The sequence below is a fragment of the Castor canadensis genome, chromosome 18 (assembly GCF_047511655.1).
Source record: "Castor canadensis chromosome 18, mCasCan1.hap1v2, whole genome shotgun sequence".
NCBI classification, from domain to species: Eukaryota; Metazoa; Chordata; class Mammalia; order Rodentia; family Castoridae; genus Castor; species Castor canadensis.
Genome location: NC_133403.1, coordinates 47,488,841 through 47,506,806, shown reverse-complemented (window position 1 = coordinate 47,506,806; position 17,966 = coordinate 47,488,841). Strand labels below are relative to the sequence as shown.

The 17,966-nt window shown below is 43.0% G+C and overlaps 1 protein-coding gene and 1 non-coding gene across 2 annotated transcripts; one reads left to right on the top strand and one right to left on the bottom strand.

Moving 5' to 3' along the window:
- Positions 1-8,295: 8,295 nt before the first annotated feature.
- LOC141418823 (vomeronasal type-1 receptor 1-like) lies at positions 8,296-13,289 on the bottom strand. The gene is made up of 2 exons (XM_074060830.1): positions 13,179-13,289; positions 8,296-9,204 (listed from the first exon to the last, which is right to left on the bottom strand). The coding sequence occupies exons 1-2, from the start codon at positions 13,287-13,289 to the stop codon at positions 8,296-8,298; spliced, it is 1,020 nt and encodes a 339-aa protein (XP_073916931.1).
- An 863-nt stretch (positions 13,290-14,152) lies between these two features.
- Positions 14,153-14,257, top strand: LOC141419082 (U6 spliceosomal RNA). Its single transcript, XR_012443750.1, has one exon. It is a non-coding gene; the product is annotated as a U6 spliceosomal RNA (small nuclear RNA).
- Positions 14,258-17,966: the final 3,709 nt, after the last annotated feature.

The following is a 17,966-nucleotide window of genomic DNA, read 5'->3' as shown; positions in this document are numbered from 1 at the left end:
CTCAAAGGGTATAGTGCCTGCCTAGCAATCATGACGCCCTGAGTTCAAACCCCAGTACTGCCAAAATAAAAAGGATTAGGTGCATTATATAGAATGTCATGTAAATAGAAGCATACACTGTGTACTCTGGTGTTTTGCTTTTCTCTGGCTTCTTTCACTGGGCATAACTACTTTGAGATTCACCATGTTGTTAGGTGTATCAACAGTTACTCACCTGACTTTTCCAGCAGGCGCCCTAATCTTTCTTTCTTTCTTTCTTTTTTTTTTTTGTAGGTAATAGGGATTGAACTCAGGGCCTCACACTGGCTAGGCAAGTGTCCTGCCACTTGAGCCATGTTCCCAGTCCCAGTGCAACTAATCTTTACTGACAGAAGTAAACCTGTAGACCTGTGGCCCTGGTGTGCCAGGGTCATGGTGGGTGAGGGCATGAGGAGGTTGCATTCATGAACTTCATTAGGGTTATGGCTTCACGGTGGATACTGACGACATTCTGGAAAACTGTAGGTTGTTCAATGTACATATACGCAGCGAAATGTGTGCCAATCACTCCTCAATGAAGACGTTTAAAGAAGGATTCAGTAACCGGCTTTCGGTGGCTCACGCCTATAATTCTAGCTACTCAGGAGGCAGAGATCAGGAGGTTCACAGTTCAAAGCCAGCCCAGAAAAATAGTTCACGAGACCCTATGTGGAAAACAATCTATCACAAAAAAGGGCTGGGGGAGTGTCTCAAGGTTTAGGCCCTGAGTTCAAGCCCCAGTATCGAAAAAGAAAAAAAAAAAGAATTCGGTGTCCTCGTTTCAGAGCAAGGGCAAGCAGGAGGTGTTAGAGTCAAAGTAGTGACAGAAAGGTCACAGTAGTCATGTGGAGAAGCCAAGCAAACTATAAGGGGACAAGGGGAATTCTACAGCATCTGCCCCATCTCAGCTGTGACCCGAATGCAAAGGTGAACGCATTCCACAATCCAGCTGTCTCAGCAAGCAGAGCATGTGATTTGGGGGCTGTACCCCTTCTCACATGTTCTCCTCACTGGACAACTACTTCAGATTCATGGCCTTTGCCACCCCCAGACTAAAAGGGGTCCATATCCTGGGGACATGGTCTTGGTGACCCCTACTGGTGTCCACTGGGACAGGATGGGTAGTGATGGTCCTTTTTTCCATCAGACTATCCTGTCACATTCCCTCATCAATCCCCCCACATCTCTGCTTTCTCCTGGCCCCTTTCCCCAGTCTGGGGGGTCTCAGTTGTCTTCTTTCCACCACAGGACCTCAGACCATCCCATACACTGTTCACACTGTCTCTGCAGTACCCCCAGAGACCCTGGTCATCTCTTCATCTCTGACAATCCATAGCCTTGATGTTATCACACTATTTTCTCCTACGCTGCTTGACTCCCTCAAAAGTTCCACAAACTACATCTTACTACACAATCAGGATCTTGATGCTGCTCAGAAACTCCACAGCCTATGTGGGGAAAAACCACCAGCAAGAGGTTACTATTGGCAGGGTAATCTCAGGTCAGAGTTGACTCCTACACACCATGGAAAGAAGGGGATGCCCACATCTGTTCTATTCTTTTTGTTGTTGTAGTACTTGGGCTTGACCTCAGGGCCTACACCTCATGCTACTCCACCAGCCTTTTTTTGTGATGGGTTTTTTCCAGATAGGGTCTCACAAACTATTTGCCTGAACTGGCTTTGAACTGCAATCCTCCTGATCTCTGCCTCCTGAGTAGCTAGGGTTACAGGCGTGAGCCACCAGCGCCTAACTGTTCTTTTCTTTTTAGAGGGACAAACTACTCTGTTTTTGGAAGATGTGAGATGGAGGGACTGTTATAGTTTTTAGAAATCCATAGGAAAGGAAGTGAGCTGCAGAGTTGAGATGGTGAGTCTATAGACCCTGCCTCATTGCCTGCAGAAAGCATTGTCAGAGCCCGTGGATCTTCAGGCTTACCTGTGAGGAAGGATGAATTCACAAGCCTGTAGTGGGGGCTGTGTCACCAAGAAGCCATTCATTTCTGACCGTCCACCACTTGGGCCTGGACCCTCCTCTGTGCACACACTTTGAGGACTGTCATTGTGAGGGTCACTAAGTCCTGCAGGTAAAAAATTTCACAACCCAATGGCAAGAGGAAGGAGCACAGCACACATGTACCACAATGACAGCAAGTAGGAAGGCAGCCTAGATTGCATGAACCCAGCTCACCTCTCCTCAGCCTGCCCCTTAGGAAGGAAAAATACAACCTTGACCTTAACAATCTTTCAGACCTCCTGAGACCAAGTGGAAGTAGGGTTCTGCTGACTTTAAGCTATTCTTTGCCACTCTGGGCCTCCTACCACACAGTGCCCAGAGCTGAGTCTGGCTCTTCTCATACGCTGCTTCCTTCCACTGGCCATGGGATGTACAACTTGCACTGCAGACCTCTCTTGCAGCATGGAACATTTAGCCACCAGCCTGCCATGGTGCCCACTTTAAACTTACTTTAGGTTTCACTGAGATTTCCCTGAGGTGTAAGCTGTCACTACATCACCCTGTTCTCTGGCTTTCTCTCAACCTAAAATATATCAGAGAATTTCTCAGAGCTAACCCTAACACTAACCCTGACCCTAACCCTGGCCCTAACCCAAACTTTGTCCAGCTGCTGTTTTGTATTTTGTTATTTCTCTGGGAAACCTGGTGATTCCCGTGCCCCTTTACATGTCTACTTCAGATGTCTCTACCTCCTCAAAAATGGAATCACGTGTCATTTTGCTCCCCTTACATTGTCCATGTCTTACAAAACCCTCATCAATCCCTAAAAGAACTATAAGCTTTGCCTTTAGCTTTATGTCTCTGATGGTCCAGGGTCAGTGTTAACCTCTTATCTCCCCATGCCAGGGATGATGGAACAAACGGGCAACCTATCTCCAGCTTATCTTCCTTAGTTACCCAGCAATGACATTCCTTAGCAACCCATTAAAAGGAAAAAAGTTTTTCTCTCCCAGCTAGTTCATGGTACTTTTCTACCAACATCCTATATTTATCCCAGTCTGTAAGTTTCAGTGGCCTTTCGCTGCTGTTACAGACCATCTCCACAGGCTGTCTTTCTAGAATAAAGCCTGTGCTGATATTGAGCGGTCTCCTCACCGGTCTGTCCTTGCTTCTTCAATCTAACATCATCTTCTGTGCAGGAAAACCTCACAGCACAGGTACCTGTGAACGAATTCAGTCCTCAAGAAGATATACATATATCTTATATATATATGTATATATTGGCTGAAAAGGCAAAATGCAGTTGCCTATGGACCGATGAATAGGACACTGTATTCCTGTGTAGAATCTGCCTGATAGTATAACCTGTGAAAGACAACTTGACTGGAAAGATGCATTCTGAAATTATGGGTACATGGTTTTTGACTCATTTGAGGTCTTACTTCCCACTGTGCTCTACCAGTGGGCATAAGTGGAGTTGTGGAAAATAACAATGCCATTAGCTCTTAGGAGGCCCTAGTGGTCTTAGCTTCATTAGTTTGTGCTGAATTTTACCTGCCAGACTGAAAATTGATCAACTAGAATTTCACTGTTACATTTCAGAGTGAAGATAATAAACTCCTTATGAATGGACATCCTATCTTAGAAACATTCAAGAAGCCTAAAGCTACTAGAACAAAAATCTTTGATCCCACTGGCATTAGCATTTTTAATTTACTGCTATGGCTGTTCATACTTTCTGAACCTGAATTGTTACTCATTCAGATACACCCAGCAGATATTTCTGACTACTGGCTGCTTTCCTTTGGGAATGTCAACTATTTTATGCCTATCATTTATAAAATAAAATAGAAACAAATTCCATGGGAAAATATTAAATTCTTTTCCTTGTTAGATTTGTGTATAAAGAAGTATTGGTAGGGGTAGTGTCATCATAATTATGTGTCAGTACTTGATATTTTAGTGATATTATCTTCTAATGTGAAGAAAAATGGATGACAAAAATGGGTCATTGGAAATCAGAGACATGTGAAACAAATATTTTCTTTATTTATTCACTATAAATGAATAATTATGGGAGAGGAGGCAGGAGATGGAGAATTGATGAGGGGAAAAATAAGAAACCAACTTTTGTTAAAGTATTAGCTTTTTAAAACTTACACATGTGTGATCAGCTCTAGGGATTAGAAACAAATAAGGTAAGACCAAATGTGTGTAGTAATAGTCTCATTCCTCACTCATAACTTTAAACAAGTCTCTCTTTGTACGTAGCCTATGTCAGTTGTCTCCCCCTCTAGTTAGGCAATACTGAAGAAGGCTGATACTTGATCATTTTCACAAATAGGTCTTATCCATAGTGAAAGGTATATTTAGATCTATTTTACTTTTTTCTGTTGAAACCAGTGAGCTTTTGTCTAAACATTAAGAGTTAGTGACTGAGAGCTGAGACCATGGCTCAAATGATAGAGTACTTTCCTCACAAGTACAAGGCTCTGAGTTCAAACCTCAGAACCTCCAAAAAAAAAGAGCTAGTGACTGAGATGTATTACTTAAGATTTTGTCCTTTGGAATGGATTACTGAAAAATCAGCCAACAACATTACCACTGTTGCAGGAGGGCTCAGACAGAGATTGAGAGGGCACCAAAGCCTTCAGGAAGCAAGTTTATTAAGCAAGCCTGCAGCAACTCAGCGGACTCAAGTCCAAAGGCTGAGTCCTGAGAACAAAGGGGGCCTTCCATATATAACATTTAGAGCAGGTTACAGAAATGGGGGGTACAGTTTGTTCCATACATAATCACATTATTTTATTGGCTGTTTTAACCTCTGGGGTGAGGTGACCCTCCTCTGGTCTCCAGGTAACATTCCCCAACTCCGGTTTTTCTTTGTTTCACTGTAGCACCCATTAATCTCTCCCTGCCTTCCTGCCACATCACCATAGGTCATTATCGTAAAGCTTCAACCCAAATTAGCCTAACCTACTCCATTTTGTAAAGGAGTCCATCTTGTCTGGCAGAAAGGCTATTCTACTTCGTTTTGCAAAAACTTTTTATGAACTCAAGCGGAAACCCCACTTGCATCTTGTTGACAACATATTCTGACCACATAATGTCATAGGAAAGACTGTACAAACTAACAAACAACTACCTTGGCAAAACTTCAAGATTCTGACCATGAGCTGCTTCATGGAACAGCTAGTGAACCAGAAAAGCAAAACATCAGCAGTATATTCCTTCTAGATCTTAAATGCTTATAACCCCAGCCCTGACCTCATTTTGGGCCTATACCTCTTAGTGACGTGGTGGTCTCGTGTGTGCAGTGGTGGTTGCTGGGAACTTTGTCTTGTGAAATCGACGAATGAAAGTCACAAACAAGAGGGTGAGCAAAAGAGCAGAAGTATATTAAGCAAAGAGGAAAGGAGAGGTGAAGCTTCCACACAGGAGGGGTCTCAGAAAGACTGAGCCGCTTAAGGCTCCTTTGTCTACAGTTTTTATAAAGATTCTTATTTCCTAGTTGAAGTAAAGCTGGCTATTGATCCACTCATGGGATGCACGTCTGTGTCAGCCCATGAGTATCGCAGGGATACTGTGCATGTACCCCATCTTCTCCTAATTAGCTCTGTGGTCCAGGGCAACAATTGAGCACCCTAACAGCATACACTGTGTGCTGTTCATGTTCTGTGACAGTTTCAAGGGTTGGGTGAGCACTTTCAAGACTTTCCACATGCTGTTTATCTCATCTCTGTTTCTTTGATAAATTTACATTGAGTTCCCCTTGTCCCTGTCCAGCCTGACCAGATTCTACCTCCTAGCTTCCAGTCTCATTAGTGTTCAGTCCCTTGGAAAGTGAATAAACCTTTGCATCTGCCTCAATTACCTATGTGAAGTATAGACTTGACCCATAAATGGCTTAAGAAATGTGAGATATAAACCATAGGTGAAATGGTATGTGTTGGAGAGAAGAGAGGAATAAAGAAACTCTTTACTTTTTCCTTAATTTTTAAAATCTAAAATAGCTATAAAAATAATTGACTATATTATTTGCAGGAAAAAAAATTGGTAGGCACTGGCCTACTGCCATTGATTATTGGAAATGTAGCCTGTCCAAATAAAGATGTGCTATAACTGCAAAGTATACAATGAGTTTCCAAAATTTTATATTAGAAAACAAATTATAGCATCTCAATAATAATATTTTGTGAGACTGTGGATCAAACTCATGGCCATATGCATGTTTGGTAAGCACTTAACCTGACTTATAACCCAGCCCTAATAATAATTTTTATTTTTATTGTACATCAAGATAGTGCTCTGAATCTAGTGTATTAAATAATGATCTATTGTTGTAATTAAATAATTATTATTTAAATAGTTATATATACATATATGTAATTTATACAAGATGAAACTCTTACATGTCCATTGACTTGGGCATTGCAAGATACAAACATGAGACCATGGCTTCTACATTGTAAGACCACCACACAAATTTATGACCTCCCATACTCAAGTCTATCTTTTCTAATGTGAGACCAGACTATTGTTATGGATTGAATTGTGTCTCCCCAAAACGTGTTGAAATTCAAAACCCTGGTACCTGTGAATGTGACCTTATTTGGAAATAGGGTGTCTGTTCATGGAGCCATATTAAAATGAGGCTATTAGGGCAGGCCCCAAGCTCATCTAATCAGTGTATTTATGAGAGGAGGAAGACACCATGGAACGACAGTGACAGAGACTGGAGTGGACTCAGGTACAATCCAAGGATTGCCAAGGATTGACATCCACTACCAGAAGCTGAGAACAGGTAAGACAGATTTCATCAAGTCTCAAAGGAAGCATGAATCTGGTGAAATTATGATTTTAAACTCCTAAGTTCCAAAACTATAAGAGAATATCATTCTGGCTATACAGAGCCGGGAGAGGGGAAGTGCTAGCAGCCTGACTCTCCTGGGAAGAGTCCACACTCCTTGACTAGGAGTCCCATCTTCTTAGCCACACACACCTGAAAGCACACACCTATCAGAATGACTTTCATGAGAAGAGAGGAAGAGGGTTGTAGTAAAGGGTCACAGAACCCAGCTGTTTTACCAATATTTTGAATATTTTCCTAAATAAACTTCTTCATTTGTTTTTTGCCCTCTGTCAGTTTTGGAGAACTTTGATAGCTGAGGGGTTTTTTACAGTTTTCACCAGCTTTGCTTGTTCTGCTGGGAGGGGTCAGACCATTGTGTGTCAACAGTGCATTGATTTAACAAGCCACATGAAACCATCAGAGATCCATGGCTTTCAGAAATATCTCTGATCCATTCTTTAAATGCCATTTTAGAAGCCCAATATTAATTTTTTCCTTGAGATTATTGGGCTGTCTTTTTTGAATTCGTGCTGTGCTGGGGATGAATCCAGGTCCTTGCTCAAAACTGGTGTTCTTGTTTATCAGAAGCAAGTATATCCAGAGACCACCAAGGAGAAAATAAAACATAAGGTAGTAGTTCTGCATTACAACCTTCAATTTACCTGAATTTTTCTGTTTGTGCACAATTGGAAGCATATGGGCCCACACCTTCTCTGGTCACCATGTGGAGAAAAGAGAACCTTTTGATGGGCCCCCACAGCTGAGGGAGGGGTATAAGCACTTTCTCTGCATTTAACGTACACCGTGATGGGTGCCAGCAATTCACAAACATCACAACTTTTAGTTCTCCAACTTCTATGCTTTGCCCCGATTTTAGGAGAGCCAATGGGAATCTTATTTTGGGGCCGTGACCAAAGAGGTAGTGGAAACTTGGTCCCTTTCAGCTCTGTTTTTTTGTTTTTGTTTTTGCTTCCTGGCCAAGAGGTGAGAGGTTTTGCCTGCCACACACTCCTACTGTGATGTGTTCCTTACCCCAGGCCCAACTGATCATGGACTGAAACTTCCAAAACTGTGAGCCAAAATAAACCTTCCTCTTTATAAGTTGATTATCTCAGATATTTGTTATAGTGACAGATGGAAACTGACTAACAGAGAATTCCAAAAGCATTCTTTCAGACTCTATTTAGCTTCCTCCTTGTTATACATAGAAAGCAAACCATCAGTGTTAAAACACAACAATAAGCTATTGTTTCCTCCAAACATCATAAGTTAAAAAAAAGTTGTGTTTTGCTTCATGTATCTCTTTGAGAGTCTCTCTTTAACAGACCTGAGAGGTTCTCCACAGCAAGGCAAGACAGATCCGCAGGTTTTTATAAAGGTCTGTGGAGGGAAAGGAGGTAGTGAGAGACACATGTGGGAGAGGAGAAACCTCCAGCTGTAGACCACTGATCATGCTAGATATTCCAGGGCCTAAAAGCAAGACCCCAGGGCTCTGGAGTTCTGGAGGACAAGCACCAAGGGACTGAGGGAGGGGAAACATGTAGCAAGAAACTTCAGAGTGTGTTGCAGCCACAAGTAGGAACTAAATGACTTTGTGCCATAAAATATATAGATGGAATTGAGAAAGTAAAAAGGGATGAAGCTGGCCACCAAGAGCAGGATGCTGTGGGTGGCTCTTATCTCAGGGGAGGTCCTGAGGGTGAGACTGGGGCTGTGGACATGTTGGACTCTCTGATGGTGTCTGCGCAGGAGACACACCATGTGCATGCTGGCCACAAACGTGAGGGTCATCAATAGGGCACCTGGAAAAGATAGTGGGATTGACCACCTTCCAGACCTGGAAACCTCATACTGGCAAATGATTTGGTTCCCTGTTCTGGAACTACTGCTGTTTTCCCAGTAGACCCTTATCTGAATGGGAGAGATGATGTTGACAGCCAAATTGAGGATCCAGCAGAGGATGCAAGAGGAGTCAACGTTCTTGGAGACCCTGTCTCTGAGCACTGCCCACACCGCACTCATGGGGCTGATTGTGACTGCCTGAAGGCAGCTCAGCAAGCAGGTGGTGCAGAGTGAAAGATCTCGGGACACCCTATGGAAGAAAAACAGGACTTGACACCCAGAATCTCCTAGGGCATGTGCCAGTCCCAAGTCTTCCATCACTCCTTGTACACCTTTGGAGAAAAGAACAAAGGAGTTGGCCATAGCCAAGTTGGACAGAATGAGGTCTACAGGCTTCAGTCTGTGCCTGGTGAGAAATATGGGACTGTGAATGGAGAACAGGAAAGCATTTCCCAGAATACCAGCTCCCACCTGGAGGAGGAACACAACCTTCGGGACCACATCAACAACAGCCATTTGCACCAAGTTCACGGAGGCCTGCAGTCCAGGTTATCTCCTAGAAAAGAAGAACAATAACATGGCTGTGCTTGTGTTATAGCTGCCCAGTGAGTCCAGGAGTTTAAGTGATCTTGAACTTCACCATCTGCACTGACTGAAGAAGGGACCTGGGAAAACACAGAGGAACTCCAAGCCCATCAGAATAGTTCTTCCCTGTGGATGACCCTGCCCAATAAGACTCAGGCTTTCTTCTCTTTGTCTATCTTTATTCACTTCCTACTTAATTCTAAATTCCATGATTGGTGATCAGATACCATTTCTTATTTGAGAGGGGGAAACTCATAAGTAGGTCACCATAGAGAACCTGGGTCACCCAGCGGGACAGGGACAGGGTGGGCGGAGGCTGAGTGGCTGAACTACAAAGGGAGGAGCCTGAGCCACTGACAGAAGGAGAGGAGCATGTCTGCAACTCCAGCCAAGAAAGCAAAGATGGCCACCAAATCCTGCCCCAGTGCGACCAACAGGCTCCTGTTGCATGCAAATCCTGTCCCTGTGATTATACACTTATTAATAGGAAACTTCTAAAAATAAAACACTCAGAGAAACCATCACCATTTACAGAAGTAAACAATACCATATCTTTGAAAGATTTGCAAATGCTTTTTTTAAAATATGAATTTAAACTAGGACACAGGATAGCTAAGGCAAGCAGAACATCGATTCTCTCTTTGGAGAAGGCTCTGTTAGTGAAAGGCTATCGATAGTGGTTTGAAAATTTTTGTTCTGGTAATCTGAGTCTGAAAAATGAACCTCAAGGGTGGCCCAAGTCTATTTTAAATGAAGATAAGCTGAGAGTAATGGTGGAAACTAACCCAAAAATAGCAATCCGAGGCCTTGCTGAAGACTGAGGAGCTTCTGCTACAATAATTTCTTGACATCTAGCTGAAAAGGGAAGGTAAAAAATTGGACAAGTGCATAGGCACCAAACAGTTAAGGGATGATCACAGCTGAGATGGTTATAATTTGTAAATGCAGAGACCCGTTTTGGAGAAGACCATCAGCTGTGACAAAATAATGGCTACTTTCTATGCCAACTGAAAATGTTCTGATTAGATGTTGATGATACTCCCAAACTTTTGTTAAAACCATTCTTACAACCAAAAAGGGTTTGATAGTCTGTAGAAAGGGTATTTCATTATTGTTTCTTTAACCTAGGTAAAACTAACTACCATTTTATTGTTAATAAATTGAAATTATGAATAAAAATTGACCTAGAAGCAACCTCGATTGGCTAGCAGACAGGAAGCTATGTTTTCTGTGACATTTCAACCACAGACAAAATAAACTATCAGAGCAAACTTAAGTGAATTGTGCTAAGAAATGTTGTCACATTGAACAAAGAAAAATAAATAAATGTCACTATAATAACTATAAAATCTACAAATATACAAACTTCTGGAGGAAACAAATAACACTAAAAAATATGTGAAGATTATTCAGACTCCATGGCATTTGAATTCAGCTGGAGAAGGAAAAGGAGACTGCAGGAGGAAAGAAATAGGACACAGGGCAAGCAAGGACCCCAAACTTATGAGATTCTGCTCCTCAGGAAGGGGTCAGCAGCCATTCCCATGTGGGGCAGAGTCTGTTGGATACACATGGCTTGATATTTAAGATTTGGTCTTCAGTATAAAATCAACCATAATAAGTTCCTACACTCCTCCTTTCTTAAAGGATTAAACTGAAATATTCAGGGAAATTTTCTGGCATATAAAACTCCACTTTGCATTAGACATTTTTATTAACATCATAATTATTACTTTAGTATTAGAACACATTCACCTTGCTTTCAGCTAACTAGAATAATGATTGAATCTTACAATAATTTTAGTTCCAAATGTGTTTTTTTCTTTTCTCTCTCTCTCTCTCTCTCTCTCTCTCTCTCTCTCTCTCTCTCTGTGTGTGTGTGTGTGTGTGTGTGTGTCTGGTGGGTGTCATGCATGCTAGACAAAGGCCCTAACCCTGAGCTAACCCCCAGACCCCAACGTGATCTTATTCACACACATACTGTAGGTAAATGGAGAGACCATCTCCATTTCATTTAGAGACTTCATGAGCAGATGAAGACATTGAGGGAAGAAGGAAGTCCCCAGTATTGTGGGATCCTAGAAGGAAAACTACTTCCTCTGGGGTGTTGCAAGACTTTACAGAAATACAGCACTTTTCACCATCCCACATCAGGTCAGCATGAGAGGCTGAATTTCTACATATAAACTGTAAACAGGTTCTGGTGCAATCTCAGGACAGAGCAGCACCACTACCACCCCTGCCAACCTAAATTCAGAGTGCTCCAGTGCTGCCTAATTCAGAGAAGTGTTGAAACTCTTTCCTTCCAACAACCACACACCAGCTTTTGTTGCCCAGGGCGGCAGTGGGATCTCAATAAGACAAGTAGAAACAGGATCCAGAATATGAGCAAATGCCTTAAGAAAACATCACCAAGGAAATCCCCACAACCAACTTCTGAAAATTGTCCCTTCAAGAGACTCATCATGGGACAGGAAGTGTGATTAAATTTGTAGAGCACCTGCCTAGAAAGTGTGAAACCCTGAGTTCATACCCCAGTACCACCAAAAATAAACTAAAAAAAAAAAAAAGCTAGTCATCATGGTTGGATGCTGGTGAAGCACACCTCTAATCCTAGCTACTTGGGAGGCTGAGATCAAGAAGATTGCAGTTTGAGATAAGCCTGGGCAAATACTTTACAAGACCCCATCTCCAAAATAACCAGAGCAAGTGACTCAAGTGGTAGAGCCCCTGCTTTGCAAGTACAAAGCCCTAAGTTCAAAGCTTAGTCCCACAAAAAAAAAAAAGATACTCATCGTAATAGCTGGGCTTGGAGGCATGTGTCTGTCATCTCAAACTATACGGATGCTGAGATTGGGAGGATCATTGTTCCAGGATAGCCCCAGCAAAAAAAAAAAGTTTTCTAGGGTTGGAGGCTGGTTTAAGCAGTGAAGTGCCTGCCTTGCAAGGGCAAAGCCCTGAGTTCAAACCCCAGTACTGCCAAAAAAATAAATAAACAAGAGATAGTTATAAGTGAAAAGAGTGCAGGTGAAAACAGGGTTATGTGAAAGAGTTGTAGATTGACTCAGACTGGAGATGCAATCAAAAGACAGGGAGGAGAAAAATAAATAAGGAGGTCAGTATAGAAATACACATGCCAACGAACACAATGAAAGAAGTCAGGGTAAGCTTGCGTCCAGGTTCTCATCACTCACTATTTACTGACCTGCCAAATTATTTATATAGTAAACTTACTTTAGCTACAATTTTCCTGCAGTGTAAACTCTCAGCTTTACATGAGAGGCCTAGAGATAGAGCAGGAGGGTCAAATAGATTACACAAAGCTACGCATGTACTGTTGTTGGTGTGGAATTTACCTCAGTCTGCCATCTGGTTCCAGCTTCTCTTCTTCCTCCTTGTGGCCTCATTGTGCAGAAAGTTAAAGAACTATCACTTTTCTTACACCAGAAATGACCCAGTTCACATCACACACACACACACACACACACACACACACACACACACACACACACACACTCACTCACACTCACACACAATGTCATGAGTTAGGAGCCCTGAATACTAAAGACAAAAACATCCCTACTGCTGAGACCCAGCTGGGGCAGCAGACAGTGAGACACAGAACACTTCTCCCTTTCCTCACTGATAAGACAAATGCAGAGGGACTCTGGGAGGGGCCTGCTTTCACAATGACAGCCCTTAGCATAGAGCCTTTAGGATCAGCCAAATATACACAGGTTGCTTGAGTTGCTGGTATCAGAGTCCCCAACATTCCCTTCCTATCCTCATATGTCCCTGTGACAAGCTCCTCAGCCTACACCACCCATAGCAGCCAGTAGTAGCTCCTGCCTAGGCATGGCTGGGTGCAGTCTGAGGCTAGAGGGACAAGCCCAGCTCTGGGGGCACTCACAGGCTCACAGGCTTACCTCATCTGCTGAAGTCACAGGTAGGGAGCAAGGGTCAGGATACACAGCAGGCATCCAATGCCACTGATAACAGTGGGGACTAGATTCGGAGCTCATTCCCCAGGAGGCCATCACTGTGTCACTGCAGACACAGTGACACTGTCTGCAAGGGGAGTCTGGGGCATTTCCTGGAGGGAAGAAACTCTCGAGTGCCAGGTGCAAGCAGCAATTGCCAGTGATTAAGTAGGAACCCTGATGAGCAGGAAGGGCCACTGGGAGCAAACTTCTCTGGGCTCCCTGGAGTTGTAGAGAGGGTGCACACCAGAGTGAGGGGAGGCAAAGTGTGCTGGGGGGAGGAACTCTCCTGGTAGGATCCCTGAAGTGGGGTCACCATCCCCTCCAGAGGGCCCAGTTCTCAGTAAGTGTGGGCTCACCACAGATCGCCTGGGGAGAAACATCACTACCCCACCCTCAGTCCTCCCTGAGGCCCCTTCTCCCTGTGAAGTTTCCTGAATTGTGTGTTTGCATTTTGGATTGGTGTAAGAGGTTGGTGACACTGTGAGGTGGTTTCTCCACATCTGTTCTCCCTGCCTGAGTTCCATGGCCCAGTTCCTAGTGACGCCCTCATGTGCAAAGGACTTTCCTTCATTTAAATGTGACCAATCTGTGGATCATCGACCCTTTCTAAAGGATGGGCCACCTGCGGGATTGAGGCTTTTTAGTTGTGCATTTCCTGTTTCAGCTGCATAGACTTCCTCAAGCCAAACTGACCAGCAAGGATGGTGCTCAGCCTGTCCCATGTGCAGCAGTCACCAATTCCAGCCCTATAGAATCTGCTGTCGGGGTAGCTCCTGAGCCATATTCTAGCCACCTAGTTATGAAAACACCAGCTCCCCTCCATCACACTTTGTGCTTATACACCATCATCATCTCAACCAACTCAGGATGCCACACTAAAAATATCACAGCCAGGGTTGCCTAAGCAATAAACATGAATGCTTGTTTCAGCAGCACATATAGTAAAATTAGAATGATACAGAGATTAGCATGGCCCCCTGTGAAAAGATAACATGCAAATTTGTGAAGCATTCCATATTAAAACAACAACAAACACGCATTCCTCACAGTTCTGAAAGCAGCAAAGTTTGCTGGCAGCTTTGTTCCTGGACAGGGCCTAGTCCTAATTCACAGAATGATGCCTTCTTGCTGTAACCTTACACGGTAGAGAGAGAAAGATCATCTCCCCCAAATCTCTCATTATGGAAGTGCTAATCCCATGCCTGAGGGTTCCACCATCATGGCCTAATTACCTAGGCCCCACCTTCAAAAATATCACTTTGGGGATAGAGCTTCAGTATGAATTTTGGCTCACAAAATCCATAACCTGCTCACACACAAATTGCATTCATTCCATTCCAACAGCCCTAACGTTTATTGGAACTACTGAGATGGATTACCTCCAATAGCCCCTGGGCTCAAACTCCTGGACTCAAGTGATCCTCTTGCCTCAGCCTTCTGAGTAGTTGGGGCTACAGCAAATGCTCCCAACTCAAAAGAAGAAAGAGGAAGAAGAGGAAAAGGAGAAGGAAAGGGAAGAGAAGAAAATCCTCTATGGCCTGGTTCTCTAGCTTCATATCCACTTGGAGATGGTCCTGCCCCAACCTCAGCTAGGTGGGGTATGCCTCAAGGTTTGACCAATAGAGAAGATTATGCCACCACAGCTCTGAGCACCCCTCCCCCAAGGCTTTGGGTGGGGGCCACGAGGCCTGTTGGAACTGAGGAGGTGGCACAGGTGATACATTAATCCCTTCAGGATCATTCTATCCTTGACTTGAATAGCGCAAGCCAAGTAATTCTATGGTCCTGTCCTGTAAAATCTAAGAAGTCTGACACCCTTCCTTCCTTTTGTTACAGATCCTCTGCCTCCCCTGGTCCCAGCCCACAGGGGTGCTGCTGGTATTACCTCCACTCCTGGTTTCTGTGAAGGGGGCTTGGCCTTCATTAGTGGCTGGTTTACCCCCACTAATCTCCTCAGTGATCAGTCTTCCATACTTTCAGGATTCTCTTTGAAATACATTTTGTCACTCTTATAATAGGGACAGGCTGAGAATCATCCCAGTCTAGGGTTGTTTTATTCATAATAATCCCATCTTCAGTATATTTCTCTCTTCTCACATTTTACTATAAGCAGTTAGGAAGAGCCAAGGTACTCCTTCAACACTTTGCCTAAAAAACTCTTCAGTTTAAATATCCAACTTCTTCACTTTCAAGTTTTGTCTTCAACAAAACACCGTAGCAGGAACAACCAAACTCTGCTACTTTACAAGGTGCTATGATTTGGATGTGGCTTGAGCTCCAAAGGTTCACATGTTGAAAGCTTGGTCCCCAGTGTGACAGTGTTGAGGTGCTCTAAGAGATGGGCCCTAGTGCAAGGTAATTGGATCATGAATAGATTAATGCTATCTCATGGGACTGGATTAGTCCCCACGAGAGAATTGCCATACAAATGGAGCTTGGCCTCCATTTGTGTGGCTATTTTGTTTTGGCGGTACTGGGGCTTCAATTCAGGGCTTTGCACTGTACGGCTAAGCCACACCTCCAGCCCTTCTGCCCAGTTTCTTGCTCTGGTCTCACTATGTGATTTCTCTCACACATGTGCTCCTGCCATGATGACATAGCAATGTTGTGATGTAGCCATAGGTCCTCAACAGAACGGATGGTTTAAGACTCAAAAAATGCATCAGTATGTTTTAAGGTCTGTTTCCATCTGTGTTCCGGACAATGTGTCCTGGTTATGAAAGCCTGACACCACTTTTGCTGGCTTATTGCACGTGTGTCCAACTGTGCTACAATCTTCACTCCCAGCCACACACACCTGGACTAAACCTTCTTTCTTGGCAGCACTGGACTTTGAACTCAGGGTCTCACACTTGCTAGTGATGGCACTCCACAGCTTGAGCCACTCTACAAGCCCTTTTTTGTGTTGTATATTTTCAAAATAAGGTCTCACAAACTATTTGCCTAGGCTGGCTTCAAACCTCAATCTTCCTGACCTCTGCCTCCTGAGTAGCTAGGATTATAGGCATGAGTCACCAGCACCCGTCATTTATTGTAATTGTTGCCCAAATCTCATTTTGCCCCTTCTGAAGAAGCCATATGGAATAGACCTTGTCTAGTAGACACAATTCAAGTTTATATGATTCTAGCCTGTACTGTCTGGGCTCTTTTATAACATTTTCCCTGTTTGGGGTCATTAATAGAAATACAAAATATCTTGTTCCATAGAGGTTCAATTTCTCTCTTCTCACACTATAATGAAACGAGTTTTCTTTCATTTCAATATTCCTGTCTCTATTCTGTGAATGCTTTTTTTCCACTGGTTATAATATCTTATCACTTCTCATGAGTTAAATATAGCATTTAATACGTGTTCCTACCTTTATGGACGTCATGAAGTTAGCCTTTTAAAATCTACTTTCAATCCTTTTTAGGTCACACTATTACTCCCAATTGTTTCTCTTTCCAGTGCCATGTAAATTTTGATGACAGAGAAGTACACTACACGCATGGTTACAGCCTACATGTGTCTGTCCTGTGCTCTTAGTGAGTCTAAAGCTCCAAAAGAAGTTTGCTGATTTTAAGCTTTTTTAATTTCAATTTTACTTTCTGCTAATTTATAGTTTCTATGGGCTTTTGAGTTTGTTTCTTTTTCTACATTTACAGGTGATAAGCCAGTTTCCATTATTGGCAACAGTGGTTTGGAGTTTGCTTGTTTGCAAAATCTTTTTTTTTTTTTTTTGGTACTGGTGTTCGAACTCATGGCCTACACCTTGAGCCACTCCACCAGCCCTTTTTGTGATGGGTTTTTTTTTTTGAGATAGGGTCTTGAGAACTATTTGCCTGGCTGGCTTCAAACCACCATCCCCCTGATCTTTGCCTCCTGAATAGCTAGAATTCCAGGTGCGAGCCACTAGCACCCAGCTATAAAATCTTCTACTGAGATAAAATTCACATAACACAAAATATAACATTTTAACTACTTTTAACTACTTAAAAATGTAAAACTTGGGCTAGGGATGTGACTGAACTGGTAAAGTCCCTACCTGGCAAAAGCAAGGCCCTGAGCTCAAACTACATTACCACCAAAAGAAGTATAAAATTCAGTAATTCTGGTATATTCATGACATAACTATCACCATGATCAAATTCCACAACTGAGTTTCATCAACCCAGGTAGAAAACATGCACCCTACACAGTCACTTTCTATTCCCCACACTCAGCCCCTGGTAGCTGCCCAGTCACTTTCTGTCTCTATGGATCTGCCTATTCTGGACATTTCATACAAATGGAATCATACATGTATCCTTTTATGTCTGGCTTTTTTCTTGAACATAATGTTTTCTATGCTGATCCATGTTGTAGCACATATAAATCTTTTGTTCCTTTGGTTTTAGGAGAAAGCAATTTTATTAGAGTACTATTTAAAAGGAAAGAAAATGGCAAGCAGCTAGGCAAAGAAGCATAGCACTACTGCTGCACTGATCCCTAGTAGGATGTTAAGCTTGGAAACAGGCTTTTATAGTTCACTTGAGATTTCACTGACAGTTGTTGCTTTTTCATGGCCTGTTGATTGATTGTTTCCTCCTCAGATCACGGTCTTGCAGATGTTCAGCTCCTCCCTCATTTCACCTGGCTCTTGATATTTTGTTCCTGACATGCCAAGAAGGGCATGCTTACCCATGATAGAACAACAAAACTAATCTTGGTTTCAGTGGGGCAAATATCTCATCTTGCAACTGCTTCGAGTG